Source organism: Gopherus flavomarginatus, chromosome 1 (assembly GCF_025201925.1).
Source record: "Gopherus flavomarginatus isolate rGopFla2 chromosome 1, rGopFla2.mat.asm, whole genome shotgun sequence".
Classification (NCBI taxonomy): domain Eukaryota; kingdom Metazoa; phylum Chordata; order Testudines; family Testudinidae; genus Gopherus; species Gopherus flavomarginatus.
The window spans coordinates 372,034,923-372,058,448 of record NC_066617.1 but is presented as its reverse complement, the minus strand read 5'-3'; the positions used below and the strand labels follow the sequence as shown (position 1 = coordinate 372,058,448).

The 23,526-nt window shown below is 45.9% G+C and overlaps 2 protein-coding genes across 2 annotated transcripts; one reads left to right on the top strand and one right to left on the bottom strand.

The window, feature by feature from the left end:
• Positions 1 to 4,779: 4,779 nt before the first annotated feature.
• LOC127056391 (olfactory receptor 52P1-like) lies at positions 4,780 to 5,718 on the bottom strand. The gene has a single exon (XM_050964220.1). The coding sequence runs from the start codon at positions 5,716 to 5,718 to the stop codon at positions 4,780 to 4,782; it is 939 nt and encodes a 312-aa protein (XP_050820177.1).
• Positions 5,719 to 22,282: 16,564 nt separating this feature from the next.
• LOC127057280 (olfactory receptor 52P1-like) lies at positions 22,283 to 23,221 on the top strand. Its single transcript, XM_050966210.1, has one exon. The coding sequence runs from the start codon at positions 22,283 to 22,285 to the stop codon at positions 23,219 to 23,221; it is 939 nt and encodes a 312-aa protein (XP_050822167.1).
• Positions 23,222 to 23,526: the final 305 nt, after the last annotated feature.

Below are 23,526 nucleotides of genomic sequence, written 5' to 3'. Positions count from 1 at the left end.
TGTAGTTCCAACTTTACCAGGAAAATCCCTTGGTGTTTCTGACAATAATAAACAGGTGAAGTCACTGTCCTGGTGAATTCCTGCCCAGATTGTTCTTGACGTGAACCCTGAGCACTACCTTTAATGCAGAAACAGGCAACTCACCGAAATCCTGCTCAGCAGAACGAGGAAATCTCCTTACTGTGACAGAAAGGCAGAGCTCTGAGAATCAGCGTACGAATCTCACATATCTGACACTCGGCGTGCTGAACCACAACCTTTATGATTCCCCTGTACAGTCCCTGCAGACTCTCAGGTTGGCAGGACTCCTAGACAATTCCCTCGGCTCCATGAGCAGCGGGAAGAGCAGAAAATAGACCCTAGAGAACTTCAGCCTGAGAGTCTCCCCCAGGAGCGAAGAAATGATTTGCTGACACCAGGAGCTCAGATTGTCAGAGTCTTGCAAACTGTGTCATGTAGACTCTTCAGCCTAGCAACAGGTGATGCCTTTCTTTCCTGTGTGTAATGTACTGCCATCTGCACTTTGTGTGGGAATGCTCCCACAAGATATGGGACCATTTTCAAACGATCGTAGCAGCGTAGCGCTGCATCTCACCCAGGCAGTTGTAATATCCAGTCCATTAGCCTCTGAAATTCACTGACACCCTGTGGAGGCCGAATGACTTGATGCTGAATTGATGCAGGCTGAAGGGTGTGGAAAAGGCTTCTGCCAGGATTCTGGCATCAAAGGTACTTGCCAGGATCCCTTTGTGAGGTCTAAAGTGGGTCTATATCTGGCAACTCCCAACTATTCTAACAGTTCATCTACTCTCTGCATAGGGTCAGCATAAAAATGTCAATACTGTGCTGATCTTTCAGAAATCAGTGCAGAAACAGGTTGTGTTGTCCTGCATCAGAACTCCGGTTGTATTTTAGGTAGCTGTACCCTCCTGGGGTGAGAACACAGCAGTGAAGAAAACAAACAACTGCTACCTCTGGATCTTTTGTTCAGGCTACAGTTCCTTCTCCACCCTTGCATCACAGGTGCCTAAGGGCCTAATTTGGGCTCCGGATGGTATGAGTGTGATGGGATGTCACCCCTGGGGTGCAGTCTGGGAGCCGTGGGAACTGCTGCACCCCTGTAACCACCCAGCTGGCCGGGCCCCTTTTCACCCTGCTTTGCTGATCATTCAGCCTCTCCAGACCCTGTTATCACCCAACATGACAGCAGATGGTGCCATACACCAAACTGAGCTACCTGATGGCTTTCCTAAGCCACCCAAGTACAAACAGCAGACACCAGCCAATTTCTCAACTCCCCAGGCTGACACCCCCCACTGGAGGATAAACCCAAAATTAAATTGTCTTGCACTGCACAAGGATCTGTACAATGTAAGCTCATTAACAGGGTTTACCCTCCCCTTGGTGTGGGAAGGATATGCAACAACCTGTGAACGAAGTTGTGGTTGTGAGAACCAAGCTGATATTTTCCCCAGCAACTTCACTCAAAGGCAAAGTGCTTTAGATAAGGAAAAAGCAAGTTTAAGTAGACAAAGAGAGATTTTAAGTGATTATAAGTGATAGCAAATGGATCAAAGCAGACTACCAAGCAAATAAACAAAATCACAAACTAAGCTTAAAGTATTAGATAGATTGGAAATGAATTAGCAATTTCTTACCCTACCTGGCAAGCAGTCCACCAGATTCCGCACACAATTCTCTCAGCTCTGTGAGCCGTGGGAAGTGCAGAAAATAGACCCTGCAGAACTTCAGCCTGAGACCTGCCCTCGGGAGTAAAGAAATGTTTCGCTGATAACAAGGGCTCAGATTTTCAGGGCAAACTGAGTCGTGCAGATTTGATGGAGTGGTCCAGTACCACTGAAACCCAAGAGAGAAAAAGAAGAGCCAAGGTTTAGATGTACTCATTTATCTATCAGCATTTCCGTGCAGCCGCCCATCACCATAGAATCTCAGCATCTCCTCCTCTCCTCCCAGCTGACAAGCCCTGCGCTGAATCCCTGATAAAGTGACATGCAATGGAAAGGCTCTTGCACATTCCATCTTTGCCACCAAGGAAGGGTTCCCCTCTTACTCTGAACTCTCAGTGGCTGAACTCCTCTGTGTCACCTGTCTCTGTGACGTTCCCCTCTGGTGTTATCCGGACCAGGTGATCTGCTAGGTCACGCCAATCCTCGAGTCTAGGAGCCAGCCTTACCACGCTCTGCTGTGAGAACACCCACTCCTGGGCTGTTCACACACAGCCTCTGCCATGTAAACTGCTTCTTGGATTGCGCACCCTAATGACACTAGCCAATACCTCCGATCCTGGACACAACCCTAGGAACCTCTGTCTTGCAGTGTCCAGTTATGCCCACTGGCTGCTGCAAATGGATATGAGTTTGTCAATTTAACAAAGAAATTGATATGTACCAGACTTGTTATCCCAAGAGGAGTCTGTGACATGCTTCAAACCAAACGCACTGCTTCAGGTAGAATAAACAAACAAAATTATTAACTACAAAGATAGATTTTAAGTTATTACAAGTGAAAACATAACAAGTCGGATTTAGTCAAATGAAGTAAAAGCAAAATGCATTCTCAGCTGATCTTAACACTTTCAATGCCCTTACAAATTTAGTTGCTTCCCACCACAGACCGGCTGGTTGCCCTTCAGCCAGGCTCTCCCCTTTCATCAGCACTTCAGTTGCTTGGTGGTGATGTCTGTAGATGGAGATGGAAGAAAGAGGAAGACCCTGGCAACTGTCTATCTGTTTTATCATGTTCTCTCTCCCCTCTTGGCTTTGCCCGTCTCCCCCCCAGAGTTAGGTGAGCATTAACTCATCACAGTCCTAGACTGACCAGAGGAAGGTGGGTGACTCACTGGAGAGTCCAACAGATCCTTTGTTGCTGCCTAGGCCAGTGTTCTTAGTTCCTGTGGGGCTGGGCTGGGTTTGTCCCATACGCACACTGATGAGGTGTGAACTGCCCCTCTGCTCCTGGAGAGCTTTGCCTGTGGTTTGAGCATTGGCCTGCTAAACCCAGGGTTGTGAGTTCAATCCATGAGGGGGCCACCTAGGGATCTGGGGCAAAATCAGTACTTGGTCCTGCTAGTGAAGGCAGGGGGCTGGACTCAATGACCTTTCTGGGTCCCTTCCAGTTCTGTGAGAAGCATATCTCCATATTATAACAACAATGCTTAGTGCATCATGAGCCTTCCAAAGACACCCAAAATGACAAATTTTGCATTGGATACCACACAAACATTGTGTAGGTATGAACATGGGGGTGCTGGGTGTATCCCCGAGGTACAGAGCATCACAGTCCCCATTACCAAATCTTCAGGGAAGGATGTGAGTCTGCTAGTTTAAGTAGTCTTTAAGAATAGGGATGTTAGCACCAGGGGTCATAGAAATGTATTACTTCTTTTTAACACTGTGTTTTATATCTTTGATTATTTTTTCATTCATTTTAATAAAGATCTTAACACTCTGGTATTGTCCTCAGTATAAGTCTCTTTGCCACACACAACCCGAGGGTCTTTTCACGTCATTGAACTCTGAGTTTTCTAACCCTGTAATCTGAATTGGACCAAGAATCTAAATCTATTCTGATCAGATTTTTGACAAACCATATTTAAAGTAGCCCATAAATTGAAGTCAACAATACACACCCTAACATGAAAAATGTTTTCTAAAAGTTTTGTTTTTATCAAATCCATTTGAGAAAAAAAGTCTTTCAACTGCAGCATTGCTAAAAGGCGATGGTGGCAACAAATGAACAAATAAACAAAATTCACTGAAGCCTTTGTCCTCAGCAGTATCCGTGAGTTTGAGAACTTCAACGCAAACATGCTCAACTTGACTGTCCTGAGTATGACGCCAATGAACCATAAGCAAAACTCTCCACTGCTGCTCCAACTGTCCAAGGTCTCCACAAAACAATGGCAAAAATGAGAGATTGCCTAATCTAGGTCATGAAGAATTTAGTGTTGCAAGCTATTCAATCACCATGATGTTTGGTGGCAATCCCTGTTTCATCTGTTTCACAAACTCCAAGATGAAATCTCGACACCTACTCTTGACATCTTTGAGAACAGGAATGGGTAGTGTGTGTTTTGAAAGGTCCACCTGAAAGTGACTCCAAAATCGACGGTGCAAAGCAGTAAGTAATTTGACACAAAGGTGATGTTGTAGTTTAGCATAGCAGTCTCATTCTCAAAAATGCAGTTTCACATCTGTCATCAATAAGCTTTAGTAAAATCTCCTCAATTCCTGCAGCAGCTTTTGTATATTAGGACTTTGAAACTGAAACACTTGCTTTACCATCCAGGCTTCCTGAAGTATTTGACCTACAAAAAACAGGCAAATTTTGTTCACGAGTTCACTGCATATATGATACAGAAGTTCAGCATTTTTAGTTTGTTTATTTGTCTTGGCTTTCAAAAACAGTTGCTTCCATTTGTCACACAGGGACTAATGGAAAACCACCTTGCTTCAGAAAGCTGCAGTATCTTTTTGTGGTCTGTAAGTCATAGAAAGTCTGAATGAGAGGGTATCTAGGGTTGGGGGCTGACAGGTGATGCTGAAAGAGGTCAGGTGATGGTCAGATAGAGGGAACTCAGCAATGGAGAGAGCAGTGATTGGTGATGGAGAGATAATACATTAGTTGTGAGGAATTTCTAAGACTGTGGACTTCCACAATGCTGAGCTCGGCCAAACTGGGACAGAACACACTTGAGCAATGAGGAGATATCCTTTCTCCCTCCTGTCAGACAGGATTAAAATCCAAGGCCTCTGGTGCTTACATTCTGCAGATGCATTTGACTACTTTGTCACGAAGCTCTTTGGTTTTGACCCCATAAATAATAGGGTTCAGCATGGGGGGAATGATAACATAGAGGTTTGCCAAGATGGTGTGAACATGGGTAGCGATGCCCTGACCCAACTCCTGTGTGAAACTGGAGAAGAGCAAGGGAGTATAAGATGTTAGTATCACACAGATGTGGGCTGTGCAGGTGTTGAGGGCTTTCTTGTGGGCTTTCTTATGGGAGATTCTGAAGACAGCCTTAATGACCAGACCATAGGAGAGGGCAATGAGTGTCAGGTCTAACCCAATGACTACAAACGCTATCACCAAGCCGTACAGCCTGTTGAATGTGATATCGCCACACGACATCTTCGCCACAGCCATGTGGTCGCAGTGCATGTGGAGGATAATGTGATTTGCACAGAATGGCTGCCCACTTAGGAGCAGGGGCACAGGCAGAATGAAGACAACAGCTCTTATCAAACCCACTAGCCCTAGCTTAGCTATTCGTGCATTGGTGAGGATGGTGGTGTATCTCAGGGGGTTACATATGGCAACATAGCGATCGAAGGCCATTGTCACAAGGATGGTTGAGTGCATAACAGAAACCGCATGAAGGAAGAACATCTGGGTGAGGCAGCCACCCACAGTAATGCCTTTCAAATTGAACCAAAATATACACAGGGCTTTTGGCATGACAGAGGTAGACATGCCAATGTCTGTGAGTGCCAGCATGCAGAGCAGCAGGTACGTCGGCTTGTGCAGGGACTTCTCTTTCCCTACAACAAACAGAACAGTGAAATTTCCCAACAGGCCGATAATGTAGAACATAGAGAAAGGGATGGAAATCAGGACATGGGCAGCTTCCAGACCAGGGATGCCCATTAAGATGAGTGTTGAAGGGTTAGAGGGGGTGAGGTTGAAAGATGTCATGAGGCGGTCAATGCGGCTCAGAAATGCTCCAGGTGCCTATGAAGGGAGAGAAACACAGTGATGGGGATTACACATGTTGTAATTAGTACAGTAAATATGTCGTACTCATCAGCAATCTAGAAAGGGCGCAAGCAGTGAGGTGGCAACATTTACAGAAGGCACCAGATTATTGAGATCAGAGTTATCTCCAGAGAAGTTCTCAGAAGGAGCTAACCAAGACAGGTGAATGGGCAGCATGATGGTAGATGAACTTTAATGTAAATAACTGCAACGTGTATGCCCATTGAGGGAAAAACTTCAACTCCGCAAATATCTTACAAGGTTCTAATTTAACTGTATGAACTCTGGAGAGGGATATGGACATCACAGTACACAAACCTGTGAAACTTTACTCATAGTGTTAGCATGACCAGAAACTAAGAAAAATGTTGGAATCCAGGAGAAATGGGATGAGGAATCCTACAGTAAATACAGTGTCATGAAATCACTCTATGTTTTACCTTCCTCTAGGCTCCACTGTGTAATATTGAACACCCTTCTCACACAGGATATTGCCGAACTGGAGAATTTTGGGCAAGGACAGCGAGAATGATCAAGGCTCCAGGGAAACTCTCATATGGAGAGAGGCTGAAAAGATTGGGATTGTTACCTTACAAAGGAGATAAATAGGACAGCATATGAAAAAAGCTATAAAATACTGATTGGTTGAGAGTAGATGGAGAATGTGTTCTCCCTGTCCCATAACACACAATCAAGACGACATTTAATTACACTGAAACATGGCATATTCAAAACTTGATAAAAAGAGTGCTTTCATCGCTCCATGCTTAATTAACCTGAGGAACTCGTTGCCACAAGACATAGTTGAGGCCTTGAGCTAAAGCAAGAATCAGGAATGGTTTGGACATTTACATTGATAGTGAGACTATCCAGTTATAACAGTTACAGCTAAATAAATATTTGGGAAAGCCTATCTGTCCCTGTTTTTCATGACACAAGCCAATCTCTAGCTTTAGGGATTAGGTGACACCCTCATGACGGTCAGGTCATCCCCCACATCCACACAGTGCTGGGTTTTTTACACCTTCTTCTGCAGAACCTGGGGATGCCACTGTCAAGAGAGAAGATTCTGCACTAAATGGACCATAGATCTGATCTACTATGCAATTCCCATGTTGGAAAGGAGCCAACTTTTCCCCCTGAAAACAGATATTATCATGGTGAGATATGACTTTATGAAGGGCAGAGGTCTCGGTTTGTAGGGCTACAGGCCTGTACTTCTGTTACTTCCCTTGTTTCTTTTGTTGAGATACTTTCTTACAGGCATCCTGCTTTGTCAGAGACATGTTCAATACTCTATACATCACAGGAGTGCCCTGTAACCCCATATTCCTCCTTTATATATAATTGTGATATTGCATATAAAGAATGCCAGGAGAGATGTCAGGAGAAAGATTATGATCTACTGAAAGTCATTGTTCTAACTAAATATGTATATCATTAATGCATATTATGAAATTATGAGATTGTGTTGTATGGTTGTCACTAAATCATGCTGTAAGTTGGGAATCAGCATCTTCCTAGAGACAACAACAAGAAAAAGACAAAAATGTCTGGGCGGGATGACAGTACATAATAAAGATGTTTTGATAGAACCAACATGTACAAAGATATGATTGACAACTAGCCACGTCAGGGGGCAGTAACAATGTTAGAGGGGCAGTACATAACTTGGTTGTGTTGGAGTACAAAGATGTCTCTATCATAACCTTATTTGGACCTTAGCGTCCAAAATATGGGGGTTAGCATGAAAACCTCCAAGCTTAGTTACCAGCTTGGACCTGGTACTTGCTGCCACCACCCAAAAAATTAGAGTGTTTTGGGGCACTCTGGTCCCCCTGAAAAACCTTCCCTGGGGACCCCAAGACCCAAATCCCTTGAGTCTCACAACAAAGGGAAATAATCCTTTTTCCCTTCCCCCCTCCAGGTGTTCCTGGAGAGATACACAGACACAAGCTCTGTGAATCCAAACAGAGTGACTCCCCCTCTCCGTTCCCAGTCCTGGAAACAAAAAGCACTTTCCTCTTCACCCAGAGGGAATGCAAAATCAGGCTAGCAAATCCAACACACACAGATCTCCCCCTGATTTCTTCCTCCCACCAATTCCCTGGTGAGTACAGACTCAATTTCCCTGAAATTTCCCAGAAAAGAAAACTCCAACAGGTCTTAAAAGAAAGCTTTATATAAAAAAGAAAGAAAAAATACATACAAATGGTCTCTCTGTATTAAGGTGACAAAATACAGGGTCAATTGCTTAAAAGAATATTGAATAAACAGCCTTATTCAAAAAGAATACAAATTAAAGCACTCCAGCACTTATATTCATGCAAATACCAAAGAAAAGAAACCATATAACTTACTATCTGATCTCTTTGTCCTTACACTTAGAAACAGAAGACTAGAAAGTAGAAACTACTTCTCCAAAGCTCAGAGAAAGCAGGCAGACAGAAAACAAAGACCTAGACACAAAATTCCCTCCACCCAAAGTTGAAAAAATCCGGTTTCCTGATTGGTCCTCTGGTCAGGTGCTTCAGGTGAAAGAGACATTAACCCTTAGCTATCTGTTTATGACAGTCTCTCAGAAGGAGTGTCTTTGTCTAGCCTGGGGGGAACGTAAAGTCCCGCCGTTCACTGAGCTGGTCCATTCTGACGGGCACACATGTATTTGTGGTCTGGCAGAGTCTGTGGGATATTAGTACCATGCTTTGTCAACAATAAAGCTGGCTGGGTGCCTTCGTACCTTAGCAGATCTTGTGGTCATTGGGCGGTTTGCTTGAGGTCTGCCATGCCAGCTGTCTGTGCAGAGCTGGGACAGCACACAGGAGAACACGCACACGCAGTCCGACATCTAAGCACAGCAACCAGTGTGCTGTTGGAATTGGAGTAGCATGGGACGGGGAAGGACAGTACAGACAGTGGGTCAGAATACACTGGGAGATTCAACCAGCTGAGGAGTTAAGATCTATGGTTCTTTCCAATGGTGAAATACCTGAAGTTACATGAATAGCATTCAACAACAACAACTGGAAACAAACTGAGTGAAGGTTGTGACACCCAGTCTGCAGTTCTGTGGCTTGTCAGGGAAAAGAGACCTTGAGACCAGCCCACATGCACTTGGGGTCAGGAAAGGCCCCAGCTGTGGCCTTTGACCACGAATCACAATGAAAAGTTTAAATTGAGCAGTGCTGCCTGCCTGTCCATGTACACCCCATACCTGCATCACAAACCCCAGCACTGCTGCTTCTCTATATTCACCCCCCTGCCTGCCCCACAATCCCCAGTGTTGCCTGCCTGTCCGAGTACGCCCTGTTTCCTGCCCCCACAACCCCCAACACTGCCCACTTGTCCATGTAGCCCTGCCACCAGCACAAATTCCAGCCCTGCTACACAGTGATACCCCTCACCTAGGACCAAAACCAGGTGCTGGACCCCACAGCGACAGCTCGTAGAAATACCTCTTAAACTCAGTGTCTTCCTGCACTGGGGAAAAGGGGGAGATCAGCCTGAACTGCCTTTCCGGGAGGAAGGGAAACCCAGCAGCAGCTCAGCCTGTGCAGGGAAGGAGAGGAGGACAGACCCGGTGGGAGGGACAGAGGACGTGGCGATTAAAAGGAGCCAGAGTGAGTAACTCTTTCTCAAAATGACAGTGTTAACCTATTGCAGCCCCTTAGAAACCCAGACTTCCCTTCCTGAATCTGTAGTGGGGCTGCTCACAGGAGGAGGGAGGGTCTGGAAGGGGGATGGTGTCACAGACAATCTGCTACAGCGTTGTCCACATTCCGCTACAGTCTGAGAACCCCCACCTTAATGATACCTCTTTGGTCTGTGCATTAGGCAGGATGTGCATTCTCAATTTTGCCTGGTTTCAGGACTCTACGCCACTGTGATTTCGATACTGCACACTCTGCCCCCAGCACCCGCACATCCACACACACAGTGCACTCCTGGACTTGTTGGGTTCCCCTAAGCCAGAAACATGCTTCTATTTTAACTGCCTTTTTCTGCTTCTCATCATCTACAGAGGCAGAGATGCCAGGGGTACAGAGAGAGCAGAGCTCTCTCCCACAAAAAAAACCTGTTATCTTTATTGTTTTAAACCCTAAGCCTGTGAGTTTGAGATTTCAACAACAAGCTCAACCGTCCTTAGAGGCCACAGGACGTCTCAAGTTGAAGTCACTGGAGGCTCATGGCTGGTGTAAATCCGGTCATTTAAGAATTCACCCTTAGTGTTTACATTTCAGCTCCGAGCTGTGAAAATCACAGCTTCCCATCCTGCTACAGAAAGCACTGTTCTGTATGGCAGTGAAAGAGTTGGAAGGAAACTCCCAGTTTAGGTGGTGCTCTGAGATCATGTATGAAAGATGGGGATTTCAAAACACATGGGCCTTGATATTTTTCTCAGGGAGGCCAGTGTCAATCTGGAGTGACCTGGTGAAGGCAGAATGTGAGAGCAGAATCCAGATGTGTGGCCTTTTCCTGTTGTGATCCCTCTGGTAACACAAATCCCCACTGCAGAGGCTTTGGCCTCATTTCTTAACAGTGTCGTGAAATTGTTGAATTGGAAAACTTGATTGAGCCAGAGGAAAATCCACATAAACCAAAAAAGGAAGCTACTCAGACAGATAAGAGGACACAGTAAGACACAAGGAACTTAATAACAAATATTTGTCTAAACAATTTCCAGTACATTTATAATTCCAGTTTTACCAGGTCAATCACTTGGTGTTTCTGACAACACTAAACAGTTCAAGTCGCCATCCTGGTGAATTCCTGCCCAGCTGGTTTTTTATCTGAATCCTTGAACCCTTCTTGAGCCCTTAGTTCTAACTTTAGTTCAGAAGCTGGTAACTCACCAAAATCCCGCTCAGCACAGAGAGGAAATCTCCTTATGGCAACAGAAAGGCAGAACACAAAGAATCAGCACATGAATCTCAAATGTCTGACACTCTCTGTGCTGGACAGCGAGCTTTATCATTCTGCTGTACAGTCCCTGCAGACGCTCAGGTTGGCCTGGTCTCCCAGACAATTCCCTCGGCTCCTTGAGCAGTGGGAAGAGCAGAAAATAGACCCTGCAGAACTTCAGCCGGAGAGTCTCCCTCGGGAGTGAAGAAATGATTCTTCGATAACAGAGGCTCAGATTGTCAGGGCAAATTCAGTCTTGCAGACTCGTTTGAATCACCCGCCACTATGGAAACACCAGAAAGTAAAGAAAGAGCCAAGGCTTAGACCAGGGTCTCAAACTCAATTTAGCTTAGGGCCAGTGCTGTCCTCAAATCCTCCCAACGGGCCAATAATGTCACTGAAGATGGTGCTCAGAAAAGAAAATGTGTATATTGTATTTTTTATTTCAAATTTCTTAGAAATAATAAAACTGTCATACAACTTTATACAATTCTTCGCTGCCAGAGAGTTTTGAGTGTTTGCCACACACACTTCGGTTGTGTCAGTTTGTTGATGTTTGGCCTCAGGGATTGAGCAGTTGAAACCTTCAGGATTGCAGCAAGGTGTGCATCAGGTAGTGGTGTTCAGTATTTTGGCTTCTTTATATTCATTGTGGGAAAAAAGTGAATCTGCCTCCATGGCTGAATCTGCCTGGCAACTAATGATGATTTATCAGTCCCTCTCCCTCAGCCAATGGGAGCTGTGGACCCTACACCAGATATTATTGGCAGCATCTGCCTGCTTCCCAGACAGCAGTTCAAAGGGAGAAACCTTGGAGGCTTCTGGCACATTCCTGTCTCCATCAAAGTTCCGTGAAATTGCTCCACCAACTAATCAGTTCGAGGATGGTAGATCAATGTTCCTAATGCTGTTACCCTCATTTAGACTGCATAGTCCTGTCATTAGTTATAAAGTGAAGTTAGGTCCTTGGTCAATAAGGATTTCTTGGAGTATTTCCACCTGGGAGAGGAATTTCATAAGCACATTTGGTTCATGGCCAGAGTGCTAGAATTATACCTAGAGGGAAATAAACCTGGCTGGGTGTCTTTGTCACCGGCTGTGCCTGTGGTATTTCTTGATGAGTAACATCGAGGTCTGCTGGATGAGCAGGCTGCATTGTCTGTGAATATTGATAACACTGTAACTCCAAGGACAGAAGCACTGAGCAGCCCGAACAGCGTTCCTGAGGCAACAACATTCCAGCCTTTAGCACTTGACAGCAACCAACTGACAGTCTGAGCCCAGGAGTGAACAATTCTGCAGCCTGGAGCAAGTGAACAACTGTTGTGCCTCCTGCCATAGTGTGGTCACTGCCTCAGTCACTGGGGTTCCACCGCTTATCCTTAGCCAAGCCTATGGACAACTCACTGTGGTGGATGGGGAAGATTATGCCCCAGAAGTTAAGGATTCTGTGACTTTCAGAGACCTCCGTGATATTTTCCATGTCAGCCCCGGGGCAGCGCACCAGAGCTATCAGCCAGTGGGAAACCTTGAGCTCTCAGCTGCCTTGGGTGGCCAAGGACCCAGCAGCTCTCAGCCCCTGCAGGCGGTGGTGGGACCCAGAGCTCTGAGCTGCCACAGGCAGCAGTGGCTCCCATAGCTTTGTGATTCTGGGGCTGTGCCAGGGGCTTCTGAGCTACTGGGGCTGTGGCAGGGGCCATAGAGCTGTTAGCCATGGTGGCAGCAGGTGTTGGACCCTCCTGCTCCTGAAGTGAGGCTCAGGCTCTCATCTTCCTGACTGAGGTTTAATCCTCCCCCTGTCAGTTCCCCCACCCTCATTATTTTTAGTAAAAGTCACAAACAGGTCATGGGATTCCATGAATTTTTGTTCATTGCCTGTGACCTATCTATGACTTTTACTAAAAATAATTGCAACAAATTCTTAACCTTAGGCATGACTGATCTCCTGGTCTTCCCTTGTTCCTGAGAAAACTTGTGTCATGGGCCAGGATAGCCACCCCCTGGCTGAATGCATTCCGGAAGCTGTTGAGGGCTGTGGCCATTAATTAATGGAGATATACCTATCTCCTAGAACTGGAAAGGACCCTGCAGGGTCATTGAGCCCAGCCGCCTGCCTTCACTAGCAGGACCAAGTACTGATTTTGCCCCAGATTCCTAAGTGGCCCTTTCAAGTATTGAACTCACAACCCTGGGTTTAGAAGGCCAATGCTCAAAAACTGAGCTATCCCTCCCCACATTGCTCACTCACTCAGCTGGCTGAAAGTGTCCTCCATAGCATCAGCTTTTTTCCTCTCCTGTTCCTACCAACTCTGCTACTCTCACCAGAGTGTCAGCCTCCACCATCTCAGTCAGCCGTTCCCCTGTTCCTTCACAACTTCACCAAAGTGGTTCCAGTCCCCCACCCCCAATTTGACCAGAAAGGCCAGATATTGGAAATAATTTCCCTATTAAGTTTATTAAAGTTTAACACAACTAAGTTTCCACACAAGAATTCCTTTATTAGTTCAAAGGGAAATTGGTGTTGATTATCTCCCATATACAATTACAAGCAGATACATGCTTCTGTGTTATAGAATCATAGAACTGGAAGTGACCTCGAGAGGTCATCTAGTCCTGTCTCCTGAAGTCAAGGCAGGACTAAGTATTATCTAGACCATCCCTGACAGGTATTTGTTTAACCTGCTCTTAAAAATCCCCAATGATTGAGATTTCACAACCTCCCTAGGCAATTTATTCCAGTGCTTAACCACCCTTTCAGTTAGGAAGTTTTTCCTAATGTCCAACCTAAACTGTCCTTGCTGCAATTTAAGCTCATTGCTTCTTGTCCTATTTTCAGAGGTTAAGAAGAACATTTTTCTCCCTCCTCCTTGTAACAACCTTTTATGTACTTGAAAACTGTTATCATGTCCCCTCTCAGTCTTCTCTTTTCCAGACTAAACTAACCCTCATAGGTCATGTTTTCTAGACGTTTAATCATTTTTGTTGCTCTTCTCTGGACTGTTTCCAATTTGTTCACATCTTTCCTGAAATGTGGTGCCCAGAACTGTACACAATACTCCTGTTGAGACCTAATCAGCACAGAGTGGAGTGGAAGAATTATATCCTAGCAACCATACAGTTATACGCTTTGGCTAAATATTCACCAGAGGATCAGGATCAGGAAATACCTTCTATCATGGTGTGACTCTAGAGGGGTAAGGAAAATCTGTGGCAAAGGAACCCCTAAAAATGTTGCTCTCATAAGAACATAGGAATGACAATGCTGGGTGAGATCAATCGTCCATCTAGCCCAGTATCCTGTCTTCTGACAATGGCCAATGCCAGGTGCTTCATAGAGAATGAAAAGAACAGGGAATCATAAAGTGATCTATCCTCTGTCCCCTCTTCCCAAGTTCTGGCAAACAGAGGCTAGGGACACCATCCCTGCCCATCCTGAATAATAGCCATTGATGGACCTAACTTCCAAGAACTCCTTGGAACTATGCTGTGGAACTCTTTGCCAGAGGAAATTGTGAAGACCAAGACTGTAATAGATTGTCAAAGGCACAAGGGCAGCAGACATCAGAGTCCCACTAAATGCAGATGCACATTGGGCACCTAACTCACATCTGTGTCTTCCTCCACCCTCACTAAACTAATTATAGCTGGTGCGGTCACTCTAGCAGTCCCCAGGCTTCTGGGCACATGCTGATCACTGAAGGGGCTCTGGAAGCTGTTCCTGCCCATGGCACGATATCGCCCTAGGTGGGGTTATGACTAAGCAGGAGCAATCAGATGAGATGGACTATTGTTCAATGTTAAAACACGGATGTGCAGGAGCCTGTCCATTGCATGTTACGTTATCAGGGATTCAGCGTAGGGCTCGTCAGCCGGGAGGGGAGCAGCAGATGCTAGGATTCTATGACAATGGGCAGCAACATGGAAATGCTGATAGATAAATAAGTACATCTAAGCCTTGGATCTTCCTTTACTTTCTGGTGTTCCAGTAGTGCTGGCTGATTCAATCAAGTCTGAAAGACTGAATTTGCCCTGATAATCTGAGCCTCTGTTATCGGAGAATCATTTCGTCACTCCCGGGGGAGGTTCTCAGTCTGAAGTTCTGCAGGGTCTATTTTCTGCTCTTCCCACTGCTCCAGGAGCTGAGGGAATTGTCTGGAAGTCCTGCCAACCCGAGAGTCTTCAGGGACTGTGCAGGGAAATCATAAAGGTCTCTGTCCAACACAGAGCATGTCAGACATTTGAGATTCATACACTGATTCTTGGGGCCCTGCCTTCCTGTCGCCGTAAGGAGATTTTCTTCCTGTGCTGAGTGGGGTTTTGGTGAGTTACCAGCTTCTGCACTAAAGTTAGAACTGAGAGTTCAAGGGTTCAAGTTAAAAAACCATGTGGGCAGGAATTCACTAGCATGGTGACTTAGTGTTTCTGACAATACTAAACAGTTCAAGGGGTTGACCTGATAAAACTGGAATTATAAATGTACTGGAAATAGTTTAGACAAATATTTCTTTTTAAGATAAGTTCTCTGCGTCTTATTGTGTCCTCTTATCTGTCTCAGTAGCTTCCTTTTTATGGTTTATGTTGATTTTCCTCTGGTTAGCTCATGTATTTCCAATTTAGCAATTTGATGGCACTCTTAAGTGGGTATTTGTGTTACCAGAGTGTTCAAAGCCGGAAAAGGCCACACACTGGCCAGATACTACCCTCACATTCTGCCTTCACTGGGTCACTCCCAATTGACGCTGGCCTCCCCGAGAAAAATATCAAGGCCCATGTGTTTTGAAATCCCCATCTTTCATGCCCGGTCTCACAGCACCACACAAACTGGGCGTTTCCTTCAGAGTCTTTCAGTGCCAGACTGAACCGTGCTCTGTGCAGCAGAACGTGAAGCTGTGATTTTCACAGCTCAGTGCCGAAACGTAAACACTAAGGGTGAAATCTTGGTCTCATGGAGTTCAGTGGCAAAACTCCCAACACAGCCAGGAGTTCACCCTAAATCCACACGTAGGGACTTAAATAAATGGCCTGATTACACTGACCATGAGCCTCCAGTGACTTCAACTGGAGTCGTCCTGTGGCCTCTAAGGATGGGTGAGCTTGTTCGGACCAAAGAAGAACTGACAGGAGAGTTGCTGAAATCTCAAACTCACAGGCTTAGGGTTGAAAACAATCAGGATAACAGTTTTTTTGTGGGAGGAGAGAGGTCTGCACTCTCTGTGCCTCTGCATCTCAGCTCCTGGAGAGGACGAGAAACACCAAAAGGCAGTTAAAATAACCACATGTTTCTGGCTTAGGGGAAAACAAGAGGCCCAGGAACGCACTGTGTGTGTGGATATGGTGGAGATGGGGGAAAGGGATGTTCAATATCCAAATCACAGTGGCGTAGAGTCCTGAAACCAGGCAAAATTGGGAATGCATATTCTGAGTAATGCAAAGACCAAGGAGGCATCATGAAGGTGAGAATGTCTAAAACTTTTACGAGCAGCCCCCTCCAGTGAGCAGCCCCACTACAGCTTTAGGAAGGGGTGTCTGGGTTTCAGGTGGGCTGCAATATGTTAAAGCTTTGTGTCATTTTGAGGAAGAGTTACTCACACTGCCTACTTTTAGTCTGCATCCTCTCTCCCTCCCACCAGTTCTGTCCACCAACTGAGCTGCTTCTGTAGTTCCCTTTGCCCCCAGAGAGGCAGTTCAGGCCAATCTTCCCATTTCCTAGTCTGAGGAGCTATTTCTGTGAGCTCTCACTGTGGGGTCTGGCACCTGGTTTTGATCCTGGGTGAGGGGTACCACTGTGTGGCAGGGCTGTAAGTTGTGGAGGTGGGGGGCCTACATGGACAGGCGGGCAGTGCTGGGGGTTCTGGGGGCAGGGAGCTGGGAGCTGGATGTACATGGACAGGCGGGCAGTGCTGGAGGTTGTGGGGGCAGGGAGTGGGGTGTACACAGACAGGCAGGCACCACTGGGAGTTGTGGGGGCGGGGAACGGGGTGTACATGAAGAGGAGGGCAGTGGTGTGTTTTATGAGGATGCACAGCAGGGTGTACACAGAGTAATGTGCAGAGTTCAAGGCTGTGAGGCAGGCAGACGGTACATGGACAGAGGTTCAGCTCGGGGGGTTGTGGGGCAGGCAGGGGGATGTACACAGAGAAGCAACAGTGCTGGGGGTTGTGATTCAGGTAGATACTGAACAAGATTGTTTTCACCCCCAAGCGCGACTGGTACTACCAGGGAATTTGTTTATCCAGTTGTAATTACTCTGTAAGTTAACGGCTGCCATTTGTTTGTTGATTTTTACCTGTGTGTTGGTTAAAGAGTTTAGCAATGTTATGCACAGTGTAAATGATGTACAGCAATAACACAATACAGCAATAATACAGTTTTTTCTACATAGTAGCCAAGTTTAACTTAGCTGACAGTAGTTTCTAACTGATCGCCCCCTTAACTATGCGTATATGGTAGGTTCTTTTCCTACTCTGGTCACCAGTGTCTTCTGCATGCTCCCCAGTCATCCCTGGCTCCCACAACCTCCGAGCCACCCCCACTCCCCCTCCTCAGGGGTGAGGTGCTTCTCATCAGATCTGCTCCCTTGGTCGGTTGCAGATTAGTGACTGGGTCTCATTGGTAAGAAATCTCACACAGAGAGAGGCCAATGCCAGGTCCCCTGTGATGCTGCTCTTGTTACACCCATACACACTGTGTGTGGCTTCGGGGGCTGCTATACGGGAACAACTCATAAGCTGAGAAGTTTGCACATTGTATAATGAGAGATGGAAACTCTGGGACATGTGAGGGCCTAGATAAATACAGCTGCCACCTACAGGAACCACTGGCTGCTGCCGGAAACAGTCAGCCACGGGGACGCAGACGTTAGTTGTTACTCATTCAGGATGAATGCGTTCCTCAGTGTGGAGATTTTATGGGGTCAAGTCAATTTTTTTTCTCACCTAAAACGTTCATCCATGCAGTGTGTCATGGGATCCCTCAGCCTCGTGAAATACCCCCCTAGTGTAACATTTCCAAGGCACCGCAGTCACATGAGAATTTCTCCCCATAGGCTACATTTACCATGGTCATGAATAGAAAGAAATGCCTTCAGTAGGCTCAGGCACGAGCTTGCTGGCAAACTGCGGTCCGTGGTGCTGGACAGGCAGTAAGTTTGCCTCTGTGCCCCAGCTGCACCAGTGACAGGGAGCCGCTGGAGGTTATCTGTGCCCCAATCTCTGGCCCCAGCCCTGAACCCCCCAAAACCCAGAACCCCTTCCTGCACCCCAAAGCCATCATTCTCAGCCTCACACCAGAACCTACACCCCCAGCCCAGAGCCCTGACCCCCTCCTACACCCCAACCCCTCCCTGATCCTCCCCCAAACCTGGATACCCTCCTGCACCCCACACCCCTCATCCCCGGTCCCACCCCATATCCTGCACCCCCAGCCCAGAGCCCTGACCCCTCCCATGCCCCAACCCCCTGTCCCAGCCCAGAGCCCCCTCCTGCCTCCTGAACCCTTCATTCCCAGCCCCACCCACAGCCCTTACCCCAGCACCTCAACCCTCTGCCCCAAACCTGAGCCCTTCCCACACCCCAAGTCCCTCATCCCCAGCTCCGTTGGGTCATGGGCATCAACTATTTTCTTCAACTGGGTCCCCAGAAAAAAAAGTTTGAAAACCACTAAGCACTGTTGTAGAGCACACACCAAAGAATTTCGCTAAAATAGTTCCTGGAGCAGAGCTTTTAGAGAAACTGTACTTAGAGACTGTTATCAAGTCACCCCATACCTCTCTTTGTTAAACGAAATAGATGGAGCTCCTTGAGTCTATCACTATAAGGCAGGTTTTCTAACCTTTTCATAATTCTTGTAATTCCCCTCTGAACCCTCTTCAATGTATCAGCATCCATCTTTCATCACGGACACCAGAACTGGACACAGGAATCCAGCAGCAGTCGCACCAGTGCCAAATATAGAGGAAAAACAACTTCTCCACCTCCCCTTGAGATTCCCTGGTTATCTTACCGGGATCTCATTAGCAATGTTGGCCAGAGAATCACACTGAGAGTTCATGTTCAGCTAATTATCCCTTCATGCCCCCAGATCTTGTTCAGAGTCATTGTGCTTCCCACGGTAGAGTCCCCCATTACGGTATCATTACCTACATTTTTTGCCCCTAGATGCAGATATCTACATAGCTATGTTAGAACACATATTTGCTTCGACCCAGTTTACCAACCAATCCAGATTGCTCTGAATCAGTGACCTGTCGTTTTCAATATTTATGAGCCCTCAATTTTTGTATCAGAGGGGTAGCCATGTTAGTCTGGATCTGTAAGAGCAGCAAAGAATTCTGTGGCTTTATAGCCACTTTATAGCCTAACAGATGTATTGGAGCATGAGCTTTCGTGGGTGAATATCCACTTCGTCGGATGCATGTTCAAGTTGAGCAGCGCCAGTTTATTGATTGGTTCACCACTTCATTAATGGATGTGGCTAAACACCAGCCTTTGTAAACCTGAGCAGATTCACCAAACCCTTTGGCAAACTCACTGGTAAAGATAAACAGTAAAACAAGTGTATTGCCTACAAAAGATAGATTTTAAGTGATTATAAGGGATAGGCAAAAAGTCAGAGTTAGTTACCAAAATAAAATCTAAACTTTCAACCCTATTAGACTGATGTTGTTGACTTTTTCTTGCTGTTGTCTCTGGGGAGCTGCTGATTCCCAACTTACAGCATGATTTAGTGACAACCATACAACACAATCTCATAACTTCATAATATGCACTAAATATATACATATATAGATAGAACAATGACTTTTAGAATAGCATAACTTTTCTTCTGATACCTCTTATGGCATGTTTTATATGCAATATCACAATTATATATAAAGGAGAAATATGAGGTTACAGGACACTCCCCTGACATATAGAGTATGACACAGGTTTCAGACAAAGCTGAGTGTCTGCAAGAAAGTGTCTAACCAAAAAACAAGGGAAGTAACAGAGGTGCAGGTCTGTAGCCATAAATACCAAGACCTCTGTGCCCTTCATGACCATTCTGTTCAGCGCAAAGTCATATCTCACCATGATAATATCTGTTTTCATGGGGAAAAGTTGGCTCCTTTCCAACATGGAAATTACATCGTAGATGAGACCTATGGTCCATGTAGTCCAGTGTCCTCCCTCTGAGAGTGACAGCCCCAGATGCTACAGAAGAAGGTTTAAGAAACCCAGCAGTGAGGAGATGGGGGGGAATGACCTGACCGTCATGAGGGTGTCACCCTTAATGCCTAGCAGCTGGAGATTGGCTTGTACCTTGAAATACAGGGACAGATAGACTTTCCCAAATATTTATTTAGCTGTAACTATTATAACTGGATAGTATTATTATCCATGTAAATGTCCAAAACGTTCCTGATTCTGGCTTAGCTCATGGCCTCAATTACCTCATATGTCAATGAGTTTCTCAGTCCAATTAAGTGTTGAGTGAAGAAAGCACTCTTTATCAGTTTTGAATTTGCCACATTTCAGTGTAATTAAATGTCCTCTTGATCTTTTGCTATGAGACAGGGAGAACACATTCTCCATCTACTGTCTACCAGTCATATTTTATAAACTTTTTTCATATCCCCTCTTATCCATCTCTTTTCTAAGGTAACAATCCCAGTCTTTTCAACCTCTCTCCATATGAGAGTTTCCCCGGGCCCTTGATCATTCTCGTTGCCCTTTCCTGAAACCCTCTAGTTCTGCAATATCCTGTGTGAGGGGCCTAGAGGAGCGTGAAACATAGAATGATTGATCTCATGGCATTGTATTTACTGTATTATTCCCCATCTCACTTCTCCTGGATTCCAACCTTTTCCTTAGTTTTTGTCCATACTTACATTGTCCCTGGAAAAATCTTGGAGCAGGTCCTCAAGGAATCAGTTCTGAAGCACTTAGAGGAGAGGAAAGTGATTAGGAACAGTCAGCATGGATTCACCAAGGGCAAGTCATGCCTGATTAACCTAATTGCCTTCTACGAGGAGATAACTGTGTCTGTAGATGAGGGGAAAGCAGTGCATGTGTTATTCCTTGACTTTAGCAAAGCTTTTGATGCTGTTTCCCACAGTATTCTTGCCAGCAAGTTAAAGAAGTATGACCTGGATGAATGGACTATAAGGTGGATAGAAAGCTGGCTAGATCATTGTGCTCAGTGGGTAGTGATCAATGGCTCCATGTCTAGTTGGCAGCCGGTTTCAAGTGGAGTGCCCCAAGGGTTGGTCCTGGGGCTGGTTTTGTTCAATATCTTCATTAATGATCTGGAGGACAGCATGGACTGCACTCCCAGGAAGTTTGCAGATGACACTAAACTGGGAGGAGTGGTAGATATGCTGGAGGGTAGGGATAGGATACAGAGGGACCCAGACAAATTAGAGGACTGGTCCAAAACAAACCTGATGAGATTCAACAAGGACAAGTGCAGAGTCCTGCACTTAGGATGGAAGAATCCCATTCACTGTTACAGACTAGGGACTGAATGGCTAGGCAGCAGTTCTGCAGAAAAGGACTTAGGAGTTCAGTGGACAAGAAGCTGGATATGAGTTGACAGCATGCCCTTGTTGCCAAGAAGGCTAATGGCATTTTAGGCTGCATAAGTAGGGGCACTGCCAGCAGATTGTGGGACGTGATCATTCTCCTCTATTTGACATTGGTGAGGCCTCATCTGGAGTACTGTGTCCAGTTTTGGGCCCCACATTACAAGAAGGATGTAGAAAAATTAGAAAGAGTCCAGCAGAGGGCAACAAAAATGATTAGGGGGCTGGAGCACATAACCTACGAGGAGAGGCTGAGGGAACTGGGATTGTTTAGTCTGCAGAAGAGAAGAATGAGGGGGGATTTGATAGCTGCTTTCAACTACCTGAAAGGGGGTTCCAAAGAGGATGGATCTAGACTATTCTCAGTGGTACCTGATAACAGACCAAGGAGTAATGGCCTCAAGTTGCAGTGGGGGAGGTTTAGGTTGGATATTAGGAAAAACTATTTCACTTGGAGGGTGGTGAAGCACTGGAATAGGTTACCTAGGGAGGTGGTGGAATCTCCTTCCTTAGAGGTTTTTAAGGCCCGGCTTGACAAATGGAATGATTTAGTTGGGAATTGGTCCTGCTTTGAGCAGGGAGTTGGACTAGATGACCTCGTGAGGTCCTTTCCAACCTTGATATTCTGTGATTCTATGATTGTGTGACTGTGGGCAAAGTTTGTGTACTGTGATGCCCAGATCCTCTACTGAGCTCATTCAGTTAAATTAGAACCTTGTAAGACATTTGAGGAGTTGAAGTTTTTCCCTCAATGGGCATACACGTTGCAGTTATTGACATTGAAGTTCATCTGCCATCATGCTGCCCATTCACCTGGCTTGGTTAGCTCTCTCTGAGAACTTCTCTGGACTCTGACCTCAATAATCTGATGCCATCTGTAAATGTTGCCACCTCAGTGCTCATTCCCTTTCTAGATTGTTAATAACTATGAAATATTTACTGTACTACTTGTTACAAGACTTGTAATCCCCATCACTGTTCTTCTGTCCCTTCACAGACACCTGTAGCATTTCTGAGCGTTATCGCCGCATTGACCACCTCATGGCATCATTCAACCTCACCACCTCTGACCCTTCAACATTCATCCTCATGGGCATCCCTGGCTTAGAAGCTGCCCATGTCCTGATTTCCATCCCTTTGTCTATGTTCTACATTATGGGCCTGTTGGGAAATTTTACGGTTTTGTTTGTTGTAAGCAAAGAGGAGACCCTGCACAAGCCGATGTACCTGCTGATCTGCATGCTGGCGCTCACAGACATCAACATATGTACCTCAGTCGTACCAAAGGCACTGTGTATATTTTGGTTCAATTTGACCAGCTTTACTGTGGGTGGCTGCCTCACCCAGATGTTCTTCTTTTATGCGAGTATGGCTATGCATTCAGCCGTCCTTGTGACAATGGCCTTCGATCGCTATGTTGCCGTGTGTGACCCTCTGAGATATACCATCATCCTGACCAATGCACGGATAGCTAAGTTAGGGCTTGTGGGTTTGATAAGATCTGTTCTCATCGCGCTGCCTGCGCCCCTGCTCCTCAGCAGGCAGCCATTCTGTGCCAATCGCATTATCCCCCATACGTACTGCGAGAACATAGCTGTGGTGAAGATGACGTGTGGGGACACAATTGTCAACAGGATGTATGACTTAGTGATAGCGTCTGTAGTCATTGGGTTAGACCTGATGCTCATTGCTCTATCCTATGGTCTAATCATAAGGGCTGTCTTCAGAATCTCCTGCAAGAAAGCCCACCAAAAAGCCCTCAACACCTGTACTGTCCACATCTGTGTGATTCTGACCTCGTATACTCCCTTACTCTTTTCTAACCTTACACACTGGTTTGGTCTGGGCATTGCTCCCCATGTTCACGTTATCTTGGCCAACCTCTATTTCCTCATCCCCACTGTGCTCAACCCTATCATTTATGGGGTCAAAACAAAAGAGCTTCATGACAGAGTGTTTAAATACATCTGCCGAATATGATCACCAAGGGCCATGGACTTTAATCCTGTCTGACAAGAGGGTGAAAGGATATCTCCTCATTAATCGAGCGTTCTCTGTCCCAGTTTGGCTGAGCTCAGAATTGTGGAAGTTCACAGTCTTATCACTTCGTCACCAAGCACTGCTCTCCCTGTTGCTGAGTTCTCCCTCTCTGACCATCACCTGACCTTTTTCAACATCACCAATCAGCCCCCATCCCTAAATACCCTCTCATTCACACTTTGCATGACTTCCAGACCACAAGAAGATACTGCAGCTTTCTAAAGCAAGATGGCTTTCCATTAGTT

Excerpts from the sequence above, each read along its gene's own strand:
- LOC127056391 (XM_050964220.1), bottom strand. The coding sequence starts at position 5,718 with ATGACATCTTTCAACCTCACCCCCTCTAACCCTTCAACACTCATCTTA.
- LOC127057280 (XM_050966210.1), top strand. The coding sequence starts at position 22,283 with ATGGCATCATTCAACCTCACCACCTCTGACCCTTCAACATTCATCCTC.